Source organism: Pseudonaja textilis, chromosome 4 (assembly GCF_049901715.1).
Source record: "Pseudonaja textilis isolate UNSWEBS1 chromosome 4, rPseTex1.2, whole genome shotgun sequence".
Taxonomy (NCBI): domain Eukaryota; kingdom Metazoa; phylum Chordata; class Lepidosauria; order Squamata; family Elapidae; genus Pseudonaja; species Pseudonaja textilis.
Window position 1 is genome coordinate 4,849,426 of NC_141993.1, and position 13,494 is coordinate 4,862,919.

General features: G+C 43.3%; 1 protein-coding gene across 1 annotated transcript in view; it reads right to left on the reverse strand.

The window, feature by feature from the left end:
- SH2D4B (SH2 domain containing 4B) overlaps positions 1-13,494 on the reverse strand; it is a 69,723-nt gene that overhangs the window by 15,971 nt on the left and 40,258 nt on the right. Inside the window, exons 5-6 of the mRNA XM_087933876.1 lie at positions 11,705-11,915; positions 6,488-6,615 (exon numbers count right to left, since the gene is read on the reverse strand). Coding sequence (XP_087790002.1) covers positions 6,488-6,615; positions 11,705-11,915 — 339 coding nt within the window. The remainder of the gene's footprint in view (positions 1-6,487; positions 6,616-11,704; positions 11,916-13,494) is intronic.

A 13,494-nucleotide genomic window follows, 5' to 3' on the forward strand; every position in this document is an offset into this window, starting at 1 on the left:
TCTGGAAGTACTGTTTCCAGCTTCCGGAGGGCCTCCAGAGCCCGGGGAGGCCATTTTTGCCCTCCCAGAGGCCCGAGGGAAGCCTCCAGACCTTGGGAAGGCAAAAAATGGCCCTGCCAGAAGTTCTGTTAGGCCACACTCACCATAGACACACCCATCCAGTAACTGGGCAGTGAACCGGTTGCTGGAATTTTTGAATCTCACTCCTGACTAAAACATCTGAAGAACAGTTGCAGGAACTGGGCCTGGCTAGTGTAATGAAGAGAAGGACCAGGGGAGACATGATAGTGGTCTTCCAATATCTGAGGGGCTGCCACAAAGAAGAGAGAGTCAAGCTATTCTCCAAACCTTTTCGCCCTTAGGGACCACTAAACTCATACTTTTAAATCCTGAGGACCACTAATACAATTTTTTTTAAAAAAAGATAATGTATTTAATATAAAAATTTTATTTTTTATATTAAATATAAATTTTATTAAACTCTGAGAAGCACAGAGCCGGAGACAAAAGCCTGAAGATGATGAATGAGACTTCATCGAAACGTTGCCTAGATACTTGAATCTTACGCGGGAGAAAACCCGAACAACCAAAGATCCATATATATATATATATATATATATATATATATATATATATATATATATATATATATATATATATATATATATATATTCTGAGGTTCTTGCAGGTATTAGTATGTGGATCTTTGGTTATTCGGGTTTCTCCCACGTAAGATTGAGGTATCTGAGCACATTGATGAAGTCTCATTCATCATCTTCAGGCTTGTTTCGGCTCTGTGCTTCTCATCACTCTGAGAAGCACAGAGCTGAAGACACAAGCCTGAAGATGATGAATGAGACTTCATCAAACGTTGCCTGGATACTTCCAATGTTACGTGGGAGAAAAACCAAATAACCAAAGATCCATATATATATATATATATATATATATATATATATATATATATATATATATGTGTGTGTGTGTGTGTGTGTGTGTGTGTGTGTGTGTGTGTGTGTGTGTGTTTTCTTAAGTTTCCACAGGTACTTACATGTATGGTATTCAGCTTTGTTCGGGTATTTTCCCACGTCATTATAGTTGTGCTTTTAAAGTTGTAGCAACGTTTCAGCAGAATCTCATCTGCCATCATCAGTCTTGTGTATTGTGTTCATCTGTGTGTCAGGCTCTCACAGCCATTTCTGTTTTAAATTCACATACACACACACACACACTTATTTAATTATAACAAAATTGTAAATGCTTAATTATAATTGTGGAACAGAGTGAAGGGAAAGGAGGGGCCTCTCTCATCCTTTTGGGGGGGAAGAGGGAGGATTTAAGAAGCCACATGGTGCCTGGAGGCTGGGAAGATTTGGATAGGGAGGAACTGGCTCCCCCTCAAACGGAAGAAAAGTAGAGCCATCTTATATTTCCCCCAAGTCAGAGGTAACCTCTCCCTCCTTTTCCAGGTGTGGCTGCCTGGAGTTGGGGGAGGGAAGGAGGGCCTGGCTGGAACTGCAGACAAAGACTGGCTCCTAATAACCAAGCAACACCCCCCCCACTTCGGCCTCCACATAAGAGGACTCGGCGAAGCTGAGCTCCAGGTTTCCCCCACTGCTTTGAAGCAGAGAAGGATCCCTCCCTGTGTGGAGGCCAAAAGGAAGGTGTCGAGCCCAGAAAAGCTTGAGCTCTCGCCTGCACAAACAGGCTGGTTATTAGGAGCCCGTCTTCCTCGGCAGTCTTTTGGTCTGTGCATTTGGTCTCCCCACTCCCCATGCCAAAGGAAAGCCAGCCTGGCTTCTCCTTCCCTCCTACCCTTCTCCCTGCTCCCTTCCCACCACTCAGTCCTACTTCGGGACAGAGGAGAGCATGCTGGAAACATGTGTTGGCATGTCCAACACACCAGCGCTCGCCTGCAATTCTTCGCGTTCCTCCAGGCCTGGCTTGCTGAGGGGGGAGAGCAGCCCTGGTGTCTCTGCTGCCTCCCTTCCAGGAAAAGAAAGCGATCAAAAACAGCTCTCGCTAGGGCAAAAGAGCAGATATCGGAAGGCACAGGCAACAGAAAGCAGCGCTTTTCAAAGGTGGCAGTTTCCGTCTTCTCTGGCCGGTGCCTTCCTCAATCTGAGCTCTTTCACTCCAGCGAGAGCTCTGTTTCTGCTCACTTTTCCTGTGCTTTCCCCAGGCAGTGAGAGTTGGGGCCATGGTGGTGGGGCAGCAGAGCAGAGCGGTGAGAGGGACAAGGAAACTGACACAGACGCATAGGCTTGGCCTGCAAGGAGGTGCGGGTAAGGGGAAAGGATCCTCTGAATTGGTGTCACCTCCTGTTTCTTTCCTCTGTGCATCGAGGAGGTTGAGTGGCTGCCAGCGATGCCCTCAAGGGAAGATGTTGCAAGGGGGAGACTTGACACCCCACCCCACCCAGAAGCTTATCTTCCTCCTCGACAGAAGCACTCACATGCAAAGTGCTCACCGCCTCTCTGGCCCCTGACAAGCCGCCTCCTTCCCACTGAGCGTGTGAGCACTTCTGGCGAGGAGGAAGAGGGGGGGGGTTGAGCCTCCCCCTCGCAACATCTTCACCTGAGGGCAGCTGCTTCCTGTGGCTCATGAGGTCTGCACTCTCCCCGCTGGTGTTCAGCCTCCTCGATGCGCTGAGGCAGGAGGCAGCAGCCATGACACGGGAGACTGCCCCGCCTCCCCACCTCAGCATGCTGTGGTCCACCAAAATTTTCTCGCAGCCCACCGGTTGCCGACCGCTGTTCCAAAGCACCTGAAGGCAGGACAAGAAGCAAGGGATGGAAACTAATCAAGGAGAGAAGCAACCTGGAACTCAGGATAAATTTCCTGACAGTGAGAACAATTAATCAGTGGGTAGGGTCGGGGCGACTGGCTGGAACAGAATGTTTACTGCCCAGATGCCCTTCCTGATACCTACATGAAGTTCACAGCAGACTTTTTTTTTTCTTTTGTTCCTGAGGAGAGAAACATCTGAGGGGTCCTTGGTGCCCTTTGAGCTTGCTTGTCTTCTTGCAAAAATTTCATTACCCCAACTAGGTTAGGCTAATGAAACATTTGCTACCACTGGTGATGTTACCCAGTTAGGATAAGGAAACATCTGCAAGAAAATGAACAAGCTCAGAGAGCACCAAGGACTCCTCATTTCAACCCTGAGCTACAAATATTTTCCTTTATTGAAGAGAAACATCTGCTGCTACCTAGGATTGAACTCTCAATCTTCCAAGTGGGAGGCAAGTGTCTTCTCCACTGGGCTGCCAGGCTGCTCCTCATTGCTTTAAACACAATGTTAGACGAAAAGCTTACACTGAACTGGAAACTCGTCTTGAAGTCAGTGAATGGGACCCAATGCCAACAATATGCTTTCATTCATAAACCTTTGAATAAGTGGATGCCAACCCCTCTTTACATCTATCTTAGCACCATCATTCTTTTCTTTTCCTTTTTGAATCACTAAAAGCAACTTCATCCTTGGTCTTCGTAGTACATAAACACCTGAGTCTGAGTTAAACACAAACCAAAGATGTTTGGCGTATTGTAGGAGGCTAGCAAAATCTATTTTCACATTAGCAATTAGATCATCGGTATGAATAATTCAGGACTCTGGGTCTCTCATTTCACCATAATAGCAATGCTGATATTTTATATATATTTCCCTTCCTTTCTCCTTGCCATATGTCACTGCTCATGTTACCTTGCTTGGATATTCTGCTTGCTTCCTTTGGGAGACTGCAGCTCTGAAACATTTATCAAGTTGGCTGATAATGTCTTGGTTCCCCTTTAATCAACTACAACAGCTCTAGAATAACAGCCCATTCAGAAAGATGAACACACTTAAACAATTATTCAGAATTAGAGTAAAGCAACACGCTGTTTGAAGAATGAAAGTATTTGTGAATAAAGAGAAGGGGAAATCAATCTAGGAAATTGCTTGTTTTATATTATTGAAGATGGAATCTTGAAAGTGGCCATAATCATTTGCAGAAAGATTTCTTTCTTTCTTTCTTTCTTTCTTTCTTTCTTTCTTTCTTTCTTTCTTTCTTTCTTTCTTTCTTTCTTTCTTTCTTTCTTTCTTTCTTTCTTTCTTTCTATCAATCTATCTGTATCCCACCATTTTTATATATACAAAGAACTCAAAGCAGCAAACATATCAACACACCTTCTGTCCAGTGGTGGAATTAATTTTTTTTACTACCAGTTCTGTGGGCATGCCTTGGTGGGGGTGGGGTGGCTTGGTGGGTGTGGCAGGGGAAGGATATTGTAAAATCTCCATTGCCTTCCCACTCCAGAGGAAGATTACTGAAAAATCTCCATTCCCTCCACACCCCACTAACCTGCTTTCTTCTGTGCAGAGCAACAAAAGAAGACCCAGCTGATCAGCTGGGGCTCGATGGGAGGCGGAGAATAGAGGGGGCAGATTCAGTCAGAGGTGGGATTTGCTGGATCTCCGAACTACTCAAAATTTCCGCTACCAGTTCTCCAGAACCGATTAGAACCTGCTGAATACCACCTCTGATTCTGTCTATTTTACCCACACCAACAACCCTGTGAGGTAAATTGGGCTGAAAGTGGGTGACTGGCCCAAAGCCAGCTGGCTTTCATAGCTAAGGAGGGACTAGAACTCATCACCTACTGGTGATTGGCCAAAAAGTCACCCAACAGATTTTCATGGCTAAGGCAGGACTTGAACTCACGATCTCCTACTTTCTAGCCTGGTGCCTTAACCCCTAGACCAAGCTGGCTCTCTAGTTTTATGAACTAGATTATGAACTTCCCAAAAATTTTAGCATTACTGGAAGATATCCGACTGCCACACAACAAGCTAGACAATGACTGTGTACTGAACTTTCAAAGTTGGTCCTAAGTGACCAGCTATTGTGGCCTTTCACCAAGCTTAGCTGACCCTGGAAAAGTAAAGCCGAATGAGACCTTCCAGAAAGTTCTCTCCTTCCTACTTTGATGGTCCTTCCAGAATTGATCCAGAATTGTTCCAAGCATGCTATGCAGTCTTATTCTATTCCATTTGTACCTATTGACAATTTCATTAGAAAAATTTCTATTTTGGAAAACAAATAAATCTACTTGATATAGGGCTATTGTCAGAATAACAGAACAATGATTAATTTATTAATTTATCACTTGTTGCTTGTTTGTACTCTGTAGATTAAGCTTGAAGTTCTCTGAAATTCCAGAAATTGATGTCTATCAGAAAAGATGTTCTAGTTCAGAATATCCTCCCCTCTTTCACACATTAAATTTTTGATCAGATGTGGTCTGTTCCTCTCCAAGACCTTTCCCTTCCTCATGCTCCTTCCTCCCACCCCCCTTCTATGCAATTACATTTGCTCCAAGTCATTTATTTTTAAGTGCCTGGTATTAAAAACAGCCACCACAGATTCTCTAGTTCTGCTCTGGTGAGATGCAGATTATGAACAGAATTGTTACTTGGAAAAAGCTTTTAAGAGTGTTTAAATACCTAAAAGGGTCAGGGTTGCTTTTTTGTTTTCATTTTTCAAAGTATTGTGAACCCCTTTGTCTCCTTTTAGTCAAATGAAGTCTGGTGATTCTGTGCCACTGTGAATATATGTTATTTAGTTTTCTTTCTCAGTGCCAACTTTTATCCTAAACAATATATGCTACTGTATTTATAAACTGCAGTTTATTGTTTCATATTGTAAACCACCTGGGGAATAAAGTTATTTGAGCACTTTCTGCAAAAATAGTAATCCCATTCAGTCAGGGTGAGTGAATGGAGCTGAGCATTTACTGACCAGATGCCCTTCCTGACACCTACACAGAGTTCACAGCAAATATTTTCTCTTTGCGCCCTGATAGAGGAACAACTGCCACTGCCTAGGATCGAACTCTCAACCTTCTGAGTGGGAGGCGAGCATCTTCATCTCTGGGTCACTACATTGGTCACCATCAGCCACTAGGTTACTCCAACTAATAAATATTGTGTGTGTGAAGCTGGGGTATGCCCTTTGGACAGGGGTGCAGTTCATCCAGTATAACAACCAGTTCGTTGAGCGCGTGCTTCGCGTGTGCAACCTGCATTTTAAGAGACCCATTTTCAGCTGTTCATCTGCAGCCCCTATGAATCAAACAGCTGAGCCTCTAAAAACAGGAAATAAAGGACAGGAAAGAGCAGAGGAGGGCAGGCGGGCGGGCCTACAGCAAACCAGTTTGGAGGCAGCTGATCGTCGGAAAAGGGGTTCACCGGAACTAGTCCGAACCGGTAGAATCCCACCCCTGCCTTTGGAGATATATCAGCTTCATTTTATCTTTTAAAAAAGGAAATACAAAACAAAAAAGGCAGTTCAGCTTATAAACTTATGCTGGACACATTTCAAAGCCATCAACCTTTCAGGGAAAAAGTATGTCTAGAAATTCACCGTCACCCAGAAAGCAGATGGGTTAAGGACCTTCAAACTTCAGAATGCTAATAAAGATTATTATTATATATATTTTTTACCATGGAACCAAGGAGCGATAGCGTTGGAGTTTCTTTCCAAGCCGGCCCGCCGTGGAATCTGTTCCTCTTTGAACCACTGAATTATGGCTTCTCTGGACAAAGGCCTCTGGGGCCATTGCCATGCTTTGCTGCGTTAAATTAAAAAGAAATAGAGGTTAAGGCCATGCAGGGAGGAGCTGTATCAGAAAGAAAAATGCATTGTAGTTACCAAATAAGAGGGACTTGAAAAAAAAGGTAGCCGAGCCATTTGTCGTTCTGCTCACAGAAGGTGACAATAATATTTCCCACCTTCTGTAAGCAAACTGAAGGCATAATTGGGTATTAAATCTACACCCAAAGTGAGCCAGGAGTAGCAAGGTCACCTGGAGAAAGCCTTTTCAGCAATTTGAATAAGTCAATTTCGCTATTCTTCTCATCCCCGGGGCTTTTGAAACGCAAGGGCTGAGTGGCACTTGGGAAGGAGGCTGTTCAAAGATGGATTCATAGTGACATAAGGACCCAACGGGTGATAGGAAAATTATAAAAAACAACAGCGTCTGGAAGGAAACCTCTTTCAAAGAGCAGTAGGTAGCAATTTTGCAACTTTATTTGTTTGTTCAATTTCTATGATTGCTCAACTCAGTCAATGATTCTGGGGCAGCTTACAGTTCATAAAATATAATACATCTTTCTCTTTTCTCTCTCTTCTTCCCTCTGTCCTTCCTTCTTTCCTTCTCTCCTTCCTTCTTTCCTCCTTCCCTCCCTCCCTCCATCCTTCTTTCCTTTCATCCTCCTTGTCTTTCTCACTCCCTCCAGCCTTCCTTCCTTCCTTCCTTCCTTCCTTCCTTCCTTCCTTCCTTCCTTCCTTCCTTCCTTCCTTCCTTCCTTCCTATTTATTTAATTATTTATTTCTCCTACTGGAGAAAGAAAGTTCCTCCAAAGTTCCTACAAAGAGGTACTCCCTATTTGTTTTATGAGAGCAAATGGTGACAATTGTGAATCGTGACACTAAAAACAAATCGCAATGAAAGGGAGAGAGACCTGCTCTAACTTCTAGTAGCTCTGCATTAAAAACCTCAGCAAGAGAGAAGCATTTTTTTCCACTAGCTTCTTCATAATCCTAGGACTAATTAATAAAATAATATGGTGCATGGAAGCTCAGGAGAAGCAACTGAAAAAGTTTCCTCCATCTGATGCAAATTTTCCACTCTTGAAAATCAACAGAACTGAGTACATAGGAGGAAAAAAAACAAAACAGTAAAAAATGTGTCTTAGAAAATATTGGTTTGTCTCCACCCCTTTAAAAAAAAGGCTCACAGAGCACCAAGGAGCCTAATGTTCAACACTGAGGTACAGATAAGGTAAAGGTAAAGGTGCCCCTCGCATATCTGTGCTAGTCGCTTCCAGCTCTATGGGGCACCAGTGCTCATCTCCTTTTCAAACCCGAAGAGCCAGCGCTGTCTGAAGACATCTCTGTGGTCACGTGGCCAGCATGACTAAATGCTGAAGGTGCACGGAACACCGTTCCCTTCCCCACCAAAGGGGTCCCTATATTTTTCTACTTGCATTTCTACATGTTTTTGAACTGCTAGGTTGGCAGAAGCTGGGACAAGGAATGGGAGCTCACTCCATTATGCAGCGCTAGGGATTCGAACTGCCGAACTGCCGACCTTTCTGATCGACAAGCTCAGCGTCTTAGCCACTGAGCCACTGTGTCCCTGAGCTACAGATATTCTCCTTTACATGAAGTAGGAATGCGAAAGAGAGGTGATGAATATGACAGGCAAGAGAAGACTTCTTGGTGAGAAACGCTGATCAGAAAACCCTTGTGCTGTTTGAGAGAGAGAGAAGTCCGGCACATACTAATAGCATCATTGGGACTATCTATGTCCCCAGGCACTTGAGATGTTTCAATTTGAAAAGAAGCCATCTGGAGGGAGCTAAGAGATATTTAAAATTAAGGACAGTGTGGAGAGACCGAGTTACAGGGAAACAGTAACACTCTCTAAATCACACATCCGAGTTAATAAGTATTGAAAGAGACAAGAGAAAACTGACAGGTGAGAATGCATTGCCGCAGTTAATATTGTGGTCACCAGGAGCAAAAGCTCTTTGGATGAGATTAGGAAAATACCTTGAAGACAGCTGGTGACCTGGCTATCAGGTGGGACAGTAGACGCACCATTCAGTTCTGCAGAAAGTTAATCTACCAACAAAAGTGAATATTGGGAGCTCAAGGTTGAACTGTGGAGTCCTTTGCATTCTCTAAGCTTGAAACAACCAAACTCAAAGAGCACCAAAGGTCTCATAGAATGTGTGTGTGTGTGTGTGTGTGTGTGTGTGCTCATAGGGACATGGTGGCTCAGTGGCTAAGACGCTGAGCTGGTCGATCAGAAAGGTTGGCAGTTTGGTGGATCAAATCCCTTACACTGCATAACGGAATGAGCTCCCATTACTTGTCCCAGCTTCTGCCAACCTAGCAGTTCGAAAGCACATAAAAAATGCAAGTAGGAAAATAGGGACCTCTTTGGTGGGAAGGGAACAGTGGGCCTTTGAAGGCGTTTAGTCATGCCGGCCACATGACCATGGAGATGTCTTCGGACAGTGCTGGCTCTTCAGCTTAGAAATGGAGATGAGCACCGCTCCCTAGAGCTGGAAATGACTAGCACGTTGGTGCGAGGTGAACTTTTACCTTCATGTATGTGCTCACTTGTTTGTCAAATTTATTGGCCACCCATCTTACCACAGGGTAACTTAGTGACTTACAATTTTAAAAAAGATTTAAAAAAAAACATACAAACTTAGAAGATCTAAATAAAATACTGTAAGGATCCAGCCCCAATTATAAGATGTGGAGGGAGGGAGTAGGATGAGAAAGGGAGAGATGGGATCTGTTTAGAATAGAATAGAATAGAATAGAATAGAATAGAATAGAATAGAATAGAATGGAATGGAATGGAATGGAATGGAATGGAATGGAGTGGAGTGGAGTGGAGTGGAGTGGAGTGGAGTGGAGTGGAGTGGAATGGAATGGAATAGAATAGAATAGAATAGAATAGAATAGAATAGAATAGAATAGAATAGAATAGAATAGAATAGAATAGAATAGAATAGAATAACTTCCAGTGTTGGGGTATTCACAACTTTTGGAGGCAAGCCATTCCACTGGTTAATCAACCAATCCCAGTCTGAAGCCCCTCCATTGGAACTCCAAGCCAACACTCAGAGTCAGGTTTTTTAACATCTTGTGGAAGATCAGGAGAGTTGGAGCTGATCTTACTCCAGGGAGCAAATGTTCCAAAGGCCAGGAGCCATAGTAGAGAAGGCTCTTTTCCTGGACTCTCTCAATCAGAATAACTTGGCTGATGGGGCCCGCAGCATGCCTCACCTGCAGGCAATTAATCTGTTGAAGTTATTCTTTCCTTATGACCTTCTTGTGAAAATCTATTTCATGGGAATTTAAAAAAACAAACAAACGGAGAAATCCAATAAGTTAGCAACCTTTCAAACCAAACCATTCTTCAGGTCTAGCTCAACTCAAACTCAAATCCAGGTTGGGTTTCCTGACCAGACAATGGAAGAGGGTCGACATCGCCTTCTTCTTTATACCTAAGGGTTATGTTTCAAATGCCCCATCTATCTTTTTTGCCTTTGCATCCTAATAGGGAGCCTTTTGAAAATTCACAAAACAACCTTAAGTGTCCTTCCCCTCCATCTGAAGGCCCTTTTATCCTGTGCCATTTTCTTGGCTGACATGTGCATACGCTTGCAGCAACGTGCCTATTTTTAAATAAGATCTAAACTATTGATGAAAGTAGACAGAATCAACATTTGAATCAATGCATCCAGAAGGGAAGCAGACTGGAAATAGATGGATGGGCCATCTCTTACTTCCTCAGCTTCCTGATTCATAACATAGCAGCTTGGCTTCTTGAAGTGACCATCACAGAATTTGATTATGGGGCCATCTCTTCTTCCTTTAAATCTCCTGTCAAAACTAACGGTGTCCTACCCATTCTTAAACACAGGTAAACTTGTAGATTCTCCCCCCCTTCCCCCATTGCCTTCTTTCATCTTTCTTTGGAAAAAGTTCAGAGAAGAACAACTAAGATGATCGAACATATGAAGAACAGCTGCAGAATTTGGGTCTGGCTAGTCTAAAGAAAAGAAGAATGAGAGGTGACATGATAGCAGTATTCCAATATTCCTGTATTTGAGGGGCTGCCACAAAGAAGAGGGGGTCAAATTATTCTCCAAACATCAGAGGGCAGGACAAGAACCAACAGTTGGAAACTAATCAAAGAGAGAAGCAACCTAGAACCAGAAATTTCCTGACAGTGAGGACAATTAAACAGTGAACAACTTGTCTTCAGAAATCTTGGGGCTCCATCACTGAAGGTTTTTAAGAAGAGATTGGACAGTCACTTGTCTGAAATGGTATACGGTCTCCTGCTTGAGAAGTGGGTTGGACTAGAAGACCTCCAAGTTCCCTTCCAGGTCTAGTCTAGTCTAGTCTAGTCTTTATTTTCTAAATTCGATTCTATTCTACTCCATATTCTGTTCTGTTGTGTTCTGTTCTGTTCCTCACTGTCCATGCTACTGGCTGTCCAGCACCAGGCTCTCGTTGTCTATAACTCTATAAACCAATGCAATGTACATGAACTTGGGCGAACTCAGGAAACAGTGTTGGACAGCAGGACCAGGCCTGCTATGATCCATGGGGTCTCAAAGAGCCGGACATGGCTTAGTTAATGAACAACAATCGAGTATCACTCCCCACAGATCTATCCAACAATATGCAAGTAAATATGGTATTAAGTTCATCTGTCCATTGAAATATAACAGTTGAAGTCCATTGACCCATTGACCAACTCTCCTCTTCTACTTCTGCAAACAACCTTCCGATTAGTTCTGCAGAATCCCCAGCTTCCTGGAGTAGGTTTAGTTGGGGATCCTCTATACCTGTGAGGATCACAATCATGAAGTATGGTGATATTCCACTTTTTAACCTCTCACTCCATGCATCCATTCCTGATTTTGACTATCCTGCCTGAATCGAAATCAGTCAATAAAGAGGATCGTCCTGATTGTTCAGCTTTTGAACTCTTACTTTCTGGACAGTTCTCTTACTATTCAGCCGAAATCTCCTTTTATTGGAAAACTTCAAGATGACCTTGTTTAATATAATAGGGAAATCAGTTCTGAATCTTACTTTTCTCTATGGGAATACAAACCAACCTGATTGGTGTCGCTGCATTCAAGGATGGGATAGTGCAAGAATGGGCCAACTTAGTTTCTTGTTTGATATTCAAACCAGTTGCCTGGAATAGGTTACTTAGATCAGCCACTTTTCCTTTACGGATGGCCCGTAAGGAGTGCCTCCGATAGTCATCGCGAGCTTGGCGAGCCTTGTGGCTCCTTTCTTCATCTGCCGCCTTGGAACGACGTACTGCAGGCAGGTCGACAAGAAGGAAAGAAAGAAAGAAACATAAATGTCTCCCATGCTTTGCTTTTCCTTTGCATTATCTACCATAATGGTCTGTGAGAAGAACCTTGGGATGCAAAAGGAGGAGGAGGAGAAGCCACAGGCCAGGCACCCATCAGATGAGAGATGTCTTGGCCTTCCGGGTGGGGAAAAAAAGGCTAAAACACCTTCACATAATGGGAAGAAGCTGAGGTGGAGAATGGCAATGAGGAAGTAAGTCTGGATTTCTGGAGCTTTTCTGAAAAAGGTGAAGTCACATGTCACATTCCCGAGCAGACCAGACCAAAAAAATAAAAACAGAATGGATCAGCTAATTCAACTAAGGTTACATTAAAAGAATTTTACCAGCCTGAAAGTATAAACCTCTCACCATCTCTTTTTGTAGCTTGATAAGTTAGAGGAGGATCCTTTCGGAGTGTCTTTCTCTATGTGTTGTGCATCTTTGGGTTCTCCTCCCCCTTATCTGACTGTTCTATAGGCAGAATCTCTCCCCCTCCCCCCACCTTCCAAGGTCATTCTCACATACTATTATGCCATGACATTACCCACTTGTGCTCTGGAAGGTAGATGCTCAAGAGTAAACCCTTAGGATCCAGAAGGCAGCTGAGGAAGAACAACCTCAAGTGGAGCCTGCTTAAAAGTCACTGAGTTTGTCCACTTCACTCTTTAGACCACGTTAGAATGGGACCATTTTTAAAGTTATGGAGATCTTCAGACCCGCAGAAAAGACAAGAGGTATCTCAGCCCACAGAAAGGGAAGTGTCTCTAATGAGTTCTCTGGAAAAAGGGAAGTGTCTCTAATGAGTTCTCTGGAAATTAAAGGCAAGGGGGGATAGAACTGTTTTAAAACTTGTATGATGTTGTTACTATAAGCTTACAATAAAGGTAGTGTTGGTACTTGTTACTTTGGTTTCTTGCCTAGACTATTTCAAAGGGCTCACATCTACATATGATATGACATCTACACAAGAAAACCACTTTGGTCTAGTGGTTAGGGCACCAGGCTAGAAAACAGGAGTCTGTGAATTCAAGTTCCACCATAACCATGAAAGCCAGCTGGGTGACTTTGGATTAATCACCAAAAGATTGTGAGTTCTAGTTCTGTTTTAGGAATGAAAGCCAACCGGGTGACCCTGAGCCATGCATTCCCTCTCAGCCCAACCCACCTCACAGTGTTGTTGTTGTGGGGGAAATAGGAGGAGGAAAATGTGTTGGATATGTTGGCCGCCTTGAGTTATTTGTAAAAATAATAAAAGCAGGATGCCAACAAATCAATAAATATGCAGAAACTCATTTGGTAGTAGTGATAACTGTCCTTGCCCAGGCTTGGTAACTTAATAGTGTTGGAAAATCAAAAGCATCTTGGATGCTGGGAACAAACGGGTGATATATGATCACCAATAAAATTGCAATAATACGACTCAAAACTTCATTTTTATTTTTCTGTGCACTGAGCTACCATATTAAGATTTGTCCAGGAAGTAATGTTTCCCCAAAGTAAGATCAAACTCAGAAAGCCACTGAGTCAGGCGTTAGATAAAGA